Here is an 8,083-nt window from a genome sequence, read left to right as displayed (position 1 = left end):
CGCACGGCGGGGACGACTGTGCTTTGCACAGAATGGGCATCAATAAACATTTGCCCGAATGACTTTAGATAGATCCAGAGGACGGAGATATGAATGTTCCCAGAGACCTGGCAGTCTGATTAGGATGCTGCATAAATTATTCAACACTGAGGATAAAGTAACCTTTTCTACTGAATATACATACGTAGGGAGCAATTTTTTTTTTTTTTTTTTTTTTGTAAAAGTGGTTTGAGAAATACTGTCTTTAGTAACATCTATCCACAGGAAACCAATTTTTTTAAGACAAATGTCCACTCAGGGAGGTGCTGCTACCAACAAAGAGATAAGGGTTAGGGGTGTGGTCTTTGGAGGGAGACGATCACGTGAGCCAGGTGCACCTCCACCATCACCTGGAGGGTGGCCTTGGATATAGAGTTGCTTAACCTGCCTGAGTCAGGATCCAGGTGTGTAAAATGAGGATGAAAACATTACTCAACTCAAAAAATCAGTGGGACGCTCTAATGAATATACATCAGGTCGTAAGCAGACCCTGGCGTGGAACAAGCGGTCTGTCAGTGCAGCAACTGGCAAAGCTCGTGGGACACAATCAGAGGACAACTGTGTTTGTTCTGCTCTGTAGAGTTTGGAAGACCTTGTTTCACTGTCTTGCACGGAGTACTCGCTCTCCTTTTAACACGGCTTGTATCTTCGGGTGTCTGGATTTCATCATCAAGAGTTTTATTTTCTAGAAAAGCTCATGGGCTGTAATTCGCATTGAATGTCGCCTACCCGGCAGCCCACACGGCCTGATTGGTTTTTTTAATCTACCCTTCTCTCGCTCTTAACGCAGGTAAATGCTGGTTACTCTAAGACAACAATGGCAGTCACATCGCAGCTGGTCCTTTTTTCTGTCTTGACTTGTTACCGAGGGAAGCTGTCATGTCTAGAGCAGCGGCAGACGGAAACTGTCCAACTTCCTAAGGATGACTGCTCCAAAGATGGGAAGACCACCAAACACTGGTGATGTCACCACGCTGCTGAAATAATCAGCTCCAAAACAGCCTCGTCGGTATGCTTGTCATTAAGGGAGATGGTAGAGCCTCTCACGGTTTAAGCCATTGGACACTGGCTTTTCTATCTCTTGCACTTAAAAACAGGCCAGTTGACACGTGAGCACTGTATTTCCTAAGAGTGTTCGCATTTTGGAATCTTAACTGTGATGAGTGGCAATATTTGTGGTTCACGTTTCCCCCCAAGAACGGTGTAAATACCACCACCAGTGTGAGGCCAGCCACGGTCCCTGCACCACTTCTCCTTGAAGCTCAATAACATGCCCAGGATATCTCAGGGGTGGGTTGTCCCAAGTCAGTTTTTCCTGGAACATAGTGAGAACGTTTGATCTGCAGGTTTCATTCATCTCAGAAATGTTTCTTTCTATCTTTGAAACAAATTAATCGGAGGTCTCCCTTTCAGGAACATCAGCTCATCCTTTATAATTTGCTTAAATGCCTTTCTTCTCTACGTTCACTGCAGTGGAGTTCAGCTTTTCCTTTAAGTCAGTCATTCAAATGAATTGTGCCCCGTCTATTTCTAATTTGGTTCCTCTGTTGAACTATTTCTGATTTTCATTTGTTTCTTTTAGCTATAAAAATCTCCTTTTCTTTCTTTCTTTTTTTTTTTTTTTGGCCCTGTCCACAGCATGAGGAAGTTCCTGGGCCGGAGACCAAAGCTGTGACACAGCAGCAACCTGAACCGCTGTAGTGACAATGCCAAATCCTTAACCCACTGTGCCACAAGGGAGCTCCCATAGAATCTTCTTTTCCTTCTCATTATGTTGTCTTATATTCTCTCCCCGCTCTTATTCTGTTAAATTGATGTCCTTATTGCCTTGTTCTATAATATGGAACACATGTAAAGAATTTTTTTCTGTTTGGTTACTCTTCCTCCAGGCTCGGCTGCTAACCTGTCTCATCCACGCCAAAATCCTTTTTTTCCCTCCTCCTTTTATTGAAGTCCTGGATTTGGATAGAGGCTATGCTGCTTCTTTCCATCTTACACGTATGTATTGTGGATTGCTCTCTGCAAATCTTCTAGTTGTTCAAATATACTGTGAGCAAATTCTCCTTGGCTGTTCTCACACTGTATGAGAATGAGTTTGACAGCTGGGAGATGGCATTTTTACTTTCTCGAGCCTGGATACACAGTGAGGATAAGGACTGACCACTGAATCTTTGCAAGGTCTGGGCTCAGCTCTCTTCTGGATTCTGGTAAACTCCCCTACCACCATTCCTTACCTTTGTCAGGAGGGCATCCTGTTCCTGTGACAAAATGTCCTTCTCCTTTGAAACTCTGCCTCCGTTTGGTGTAAAGTCCTAGAAAATGGCAAGCGCTAGTGATTTTTTTTCCTAGCTCTTGATGGGGCCTGTGGACAGCAGCCAGTATTTTGACTGGTGATGGTTTTATCTCACCTGGATTTCCCAGGTGGCTTGCTTCCTCTTACTCTACTCACCTTTCACCTCACTTCTCAAATTCCTGTCTTCTTTACATTAGAAAGTATTAGTGAGCATCCTTGGTACTTTGTCTACCTGGCATCTTGCCCCAGGGGATGAAATTAGATGCTGTTCTCCGGCGCAGGCTTCTATCTCACTGAGTTGTTTTGAAGTTTATGGTATGAAGTTGTATTTAATTTTTTTCTTTTCTTTTTTTTATTTGCTGGTTTTTACTATTCTTTTATTCATGTCATAGTAATTGCGGTGTGGGAGAACGGTCCTATGATCCAGATTTATTATAATTTTTACGTGTTTGTCCTCTACACGCTGTTTCAACCGCAGTCCTTCTGAATGTGTTCCTGTAGGAACTGCAGATTATAAAATCTGCAAATAAATCCCCACGGTTACCAAAGACGACAGAACAATGAAAGCAAACACTCGGAGCGACTTGCTAATGAATAACAGCCACACCTTTTATATTTACGGTGTGCTGTTGCCTTACTCCATTTTCATTAAGCCCCAGCAGGGCAGCATCTGCCTCTCCGCCCGCACCCGCAGATCTAAGTCTGAGCTTGGCCCGCAGCAGACACCCAGAAATGTTTGGAACGAAGAACGACTGTCACCCCCCCTTTACAGACCGGAAGACTGGGGTCCCAAACATTGAGGACCTCGTCCAAGGCCACATATCTGAAGCTGGAAGAAAATGGGCAAACGGGAAAGCGGGACGCAAGGCGGACAACGAGCGTACGTGGGACCGGGGCCTGTCGGGGAACGCGCTCTGGGCGGATCCCCCGGGAGGCGGTGACTCGGACCCGCTCAGCCACCACCTGCCGGGCAGCTTCCGCCCCAGTGGGCCACGCGGTTGCCAGGGAAACAGCAGGAGCGCCACGCAGGCGCAAAGCATGCAGGGGCGGAAAGCGCGCTGGCGGCCGAGCGGACCCGCGCTGCGCAGGCGTAGCGTCTCCGTTGCTAGGTTCCGCCTCGCCTCTGGCTCGCGGCCATAGTAAGGTTCTGGAGCCTCGCGGTGGAGAGGAGAACGCTGGAATCCCCCTCTCTGGGGCTGTTCGCACCCCTGGCTATTGCTTTTCCCTTTTCTAAGTGAGAGGATATCCCCAGTCCCAGTCCCTCTCCAGAAGGACCTTCCGCCAGCGCCTCTGGTGGTCTCCTGACTTCTGCAGCCAGCTTTCAGAGGGCGACAGAAGAGCTTCCAGGCGGGCGAGGAAAAGAGGGAAAGTAGCCAGCATGTCGAACGCGTAAGTGATGGGCTGCGGGGCCGTAGCTATGGGGTAGGTTTCTCCAAAGAAAAAAGTCTTGCCGTGCTTCTTTTTCGTTTCTTCCCACCACTCCCCACCACACACACACCTTTTTGCGGTGTCAGCAAGTAAAGATACACCTCAGCATAGAGTATCACCTTCTGTGGACAAAGAATGCCATACATTTCTGTCTCTCAACTCCCCCTCCCGCTGTCACCGCCCCCATAGAGATGAGCTCCTCCAGACCCATTGCTCATGCCCACTAAGCCCTTATGGATTTTTTTTTTTTTTGTCTTTTTAGGGCCGCACCCGCGGCATATGGAGGTTCCCAGGCTAGGGGTCGAATCAGAGCTGTAGCCACCAGCCTACACCACAGCAACGCTGGATCCGAGGCATGTCTGAGACCTACACCACAGCTCAAGGCGATGCCAGATCCTTAAACCATTGAGCGAGGCCAGGGATCCGACCCGCGTCTTCACGGATGCCACTCGGGTTCATTAACTGCTGAGCCACGACAGGAACTCCTATGGATGTATTTTTGAAGAAGCCGTGCCTTCAGTAATTCAGCTCATTGGTTTTGTTAATCCTTCCCAGTGATATACGTTGCTTTGTGAAAACTCTCAGGCCCTGTGTTAAAGTTAAGAAGACTCTTGAGGAAGCTTTTCCTACTGCTGTGCTTTTCCCCCGGGACCCCTCATCAGGTAGCAGTGGCACCAGAGTATTCGCCTAGCCCTGTACCAGTTACACGGCACCAACACAGCAGTTCTTTCCTAAGAATCATCTCAAACCTATGTCGTAGTGCTGACTCCGTGGACCCTGTCCTGGGTGCTTGAGATATAATAACCCCGAATCTTCCCAGCACCCTGTAATGTCAGCACTGTAGTATTATCATTTCCTTATTTATACATGAAGACTCTTGGGCACCAAGAGGCCAAGTAATTCATATTCAACAACGACTCAGTGCCAGCCATCACTCCAGCTGTCACAAACCTGAAGTCCAACTATCACTAACCAGCTTTCTAGGCCAGGAAATGAGAGGCTCAGGGCTGGCCGAATTTTGCGGGTGGGGGAGATCAGGAGTTCGGTTTTGGATGTGTTGAGTTGGAAGTGCTCTCGGGACGTCAGCTGGAGATAAGTAGCTGTTGACTTGAGTTCAGATGAGAGGTCTGTGCATGACATAAATCCGACAGCTGTTGGCACAGTCGGTCTTTATGAGACACGGGATGAGTGTGGACGGAAGAGAGAGAGGGGCTGAGGACTAAGACTGGGGTCATCCGGTGGGATGAGATGGGGGAGATGAGACCAGCAAAGTAGTCAGCGGCAAGATGATTGAGGAAGAAGCAGGACTGTGGAAGCCAGGAGGGAAAAAAAAGTTTCTCGGAGGAGGGAGTAACAGACTCCATCAAACGCTGCCACGACAAGCGCGAAGAGAGCTGAGCGTGGACTGTGGATTTGGCATGTGGAGTCCAGCCGTGACCTTGACCTTTCGTGGAGAGATGGCATGGAAGGACTGACGGGAATGAATGGAGGCGAGAGGGGGAGGAGGAAAGTCGTGGATGACGCAGGGCTGACTTTTCAGAGGCGTTTAGCTGTTGCTGGTGGCAGGGAAATGGGGTCTGGAGACAATTTTTTTTTCTTAAGCTGGGCAACAATAGCCTATTTGTTTGCTGAGGAATGGCCGGGGTAAAGGAAGCGGGCTGATAGGGGAGGAGGCGGGAGAAGTGGGCTGACATCCTTGCCTGTGAGGGCAGGCCCCAGCAGGCAGCTCCAGCTGCCAGCTTCAGAGACGGAAGCCCAGGTTGTTGACTGCACGAAGCGCAGAAGACCTGGTAAAGATGCTATGTGGCGGGTAGGTGTCATGACGGGGCCTGTAAAGACCACGTAGGTGGTAGACGATGGTGACCCTGAGGGCCATGGGGGATGCCACCGGATAAAATGAGGTTCAAAACTAGGGAGTGTGGGGGCAGGGAGGGAGGAACGGGGGCCTGACCCCACTCCATGCCAGAGGTCAGAGGGCTCTGGGACAAAGGGAGGGAGGGCTGCAGGGAAGCTGTGTCCCCCCTGAGAGGGAGAGCCAGGCCTCCCTGAGAATGCCAAGGAATATTCCAGAAGGACAAATGACTCGATAGTATTAGAAGAATTTGAAGGTTTATCGTGTCTAATGAGAATTCCCATTTTGCAAGATTTTTGTATCGAAGTACATAGTTATGTCTGAATATTCAAGTCCTTTTTCCCCCTCCCCCACGTGTGCATTCCCCCTCCCCCACCCCCAGCTCTAGGAAAACTGCCAAGCTGTAGAAATAAAAATCTGGTCTCTTTCACATGTCATAGTCGCTCTTCTCCCCCCGCAATCCTCCTGACTTCAATATCTGTAACATTTCTAGGTCAGATGCTGAAGTCTGAAACCAATCATGTACTGGAAAAAACTCTTAAGTGGTCTCGTGGATGAAATACGGCCTTCTCCTTACAAGGCACGTTTATAATTTCAAGAACACTTTCCCATCTGTTATCCCACTCCCCAGGGATCCTGTGCGGTGTCCAGGGGAGGTGTCATTATCCAGATTTGCCACTTGAGGAAGCAAAGGCACGAGGTTAAGTGACCCGCCTGAGACCCACTGCCGCGGGAGACAGGTGCTGATTTTAACCCCAGAGCGGTTTGGCCTTTACAAACCACGTTGCCGTCCCCAAGAGGAGGGAAAACACAGGTCCACACTAAAGCTTGGGTAGGAATGCTCGTCGCAGCATCATTCGCCAGAGCCAAGAGGCAGACACAGGCCACGTGTTCATTAACTGATGCGCAGAGCAACAGCGTGTGGTTTTGGTGTTTAAATGCGGTGGAACCTTATCAGGCAGTAACAGGGAACAAGGGAGGCGTCTATGCCACCACTTGGCCGACCCCGGAAACATCATGCGGAGTGAAAGGAGCCGGTCACGTAGGGCCACGTGTTACCTGACCCCACTTGGGTGAAATGTCCAGAAAAGGCAAATAAATTGAGACAAATTAGACGAGTGGTCGCGGGGGGGTGGGAGGAGGGTGATATGTCAAGTAGGGAGTATTGGCCACTGGGTCCAGGCTTCTCTCTGGCGTGATGGACTGTTCTGTAATCAGATCAAGGGGAAGGCTGCCCAACTCTGGGAATATGCTAAAAAAAAAATTTTTTTTAAATACTGGGAATATGCTTTAAAAAAAAAAACCCCACTGTACTGATGATATGTAAATCACATTTCTATTACATCTCTTATTAAAACACTATCATTAAAACATCATCACCCGGATTCCCCCGGTGACACATTGCTTGCCTCACGTCATCCTCACGGGCACTGGTTCGGGAGAAGGATGCTGAGAGTGTGGCTTCCAGGCAGTGCGGGGCTCAGGCTGGCCTGAGGTTTCAAGGGAAGTGGGGGCTGCCCTGGCTGGGGATCCAGGGCTGGCGGGGTGTGGCCCATGGACACCCGTGGAAGGGCAGCAGGGCAGCCGGAAACTGGAAGCTGCAGTCAGTCTCCGGGGGAAAGGGTACCGCTGCAGGGTTACATGCCCAGACAGTGTCTTCAAACCCCCCCATCAGCTGACAACCTTGCCTGGTCTCTCCAGGGGTCCCCCGAAAAGACAGCAGGTGAGGACAAGCCACCAGGACAGTCCTTGGCTGAAAGGTCCAGTTAGGAGTCAGCTGTGTCCTGGCCCTGGAGGGATGCCTGCCTTTGACCTTGAGTGGAAGACAGTGAGGGCTTTGCACCTGTGCAGCAAGACTTCCGGGCTGGGTCTGCCCCAAAGCAGAGGCAGGGCTTTCGTAAATTCTAGCTGTGTGCCATGCATTCATTTGTCTGTTGCTTCCCTGGCACAAGCCTCCTCTACCCAAGATCCTTTGCTAGTGATGGGTATGGGTCCTTGTGGGATTTAGGTCGCCGCCTCCCCCACCTGCAGCCATGGGTGGCCTAACACACCTTGATGCTTCCTTTGAAGTCTGATAAATGCCCTTTATCTTTTATTATCAGTGCTGCCCTTCTATTTAGAAATTATGGCTAGATTTATTTATAGAGTCTCCTGGATATTATTCCTGAATTCTTGGTGATAGGAGAGCTGCGTGTCAGTGTCAAGAGTCTACTTTCTTTTTTATCTTGTCTCTCTGGGTCGAAGCTGATACTGCCTTCTGCTGGTTCCAGTCCTCTGAAGCTAGCATTCCAGAATTTTCCTCAGCTATGTCTGCTGTGGCTTTTGCCATATTTATTCTTGAATGTTTAAGTTCTTTATCTGCCCTACAAATGGGCTTTCGTTTTTCATATTTTTTTCTGCATTTAGTTTTGGGGGCTTTTATCTGTGTCTTGCAGCTTTACAGTACTAATTGCTTATATGTTGTTAACCAA

At 49.2% G+C, this 8,083-nt stretch overlaps 1 protein-coding gene across 1 annotated transcript in view; it reads left to right on the top strand.

The window, feature by feature from the left end:
* The window catches only part of IQCA1 (IQ motif containing with AAA domain 1), a 169,544-nt gene continuing 163,852 nt past the window's right edge, over positions 2,392 to 8,083 (top strand). The window contains exon 1 of the mRNA XM_013984621.2: positions 2,392 to 3,721. Within this exon, the coding sequence (XP_013840075.2) occupies positions 3,711 to 3,721 (11 nt within the window). The 5' untranslated portion in view covers positions 2,392 to 3,710. The remainder of the gene's footprint in view (positions 3,722 to 8,083) is intronic.

Source organism: Sus scrofa, chromosome 15 (genome assembly GCF_000003025.6).
Source record: "Sus scrofa isolate TJ Tabasco breed Duroc chromosome 15, Sscrofa11.1, whole genome shotgun sequence".
Lineage (NCBI taxonomy): Eukaryota > Metazoa > Chordata > Mammalia > Artiodactyla > Suidae > Sus > Sus scrofa.
Note: the sequence above shows the minus strand (reverse complement) of the source record. Positions and strands in the feature narration are given on the sequence as shown.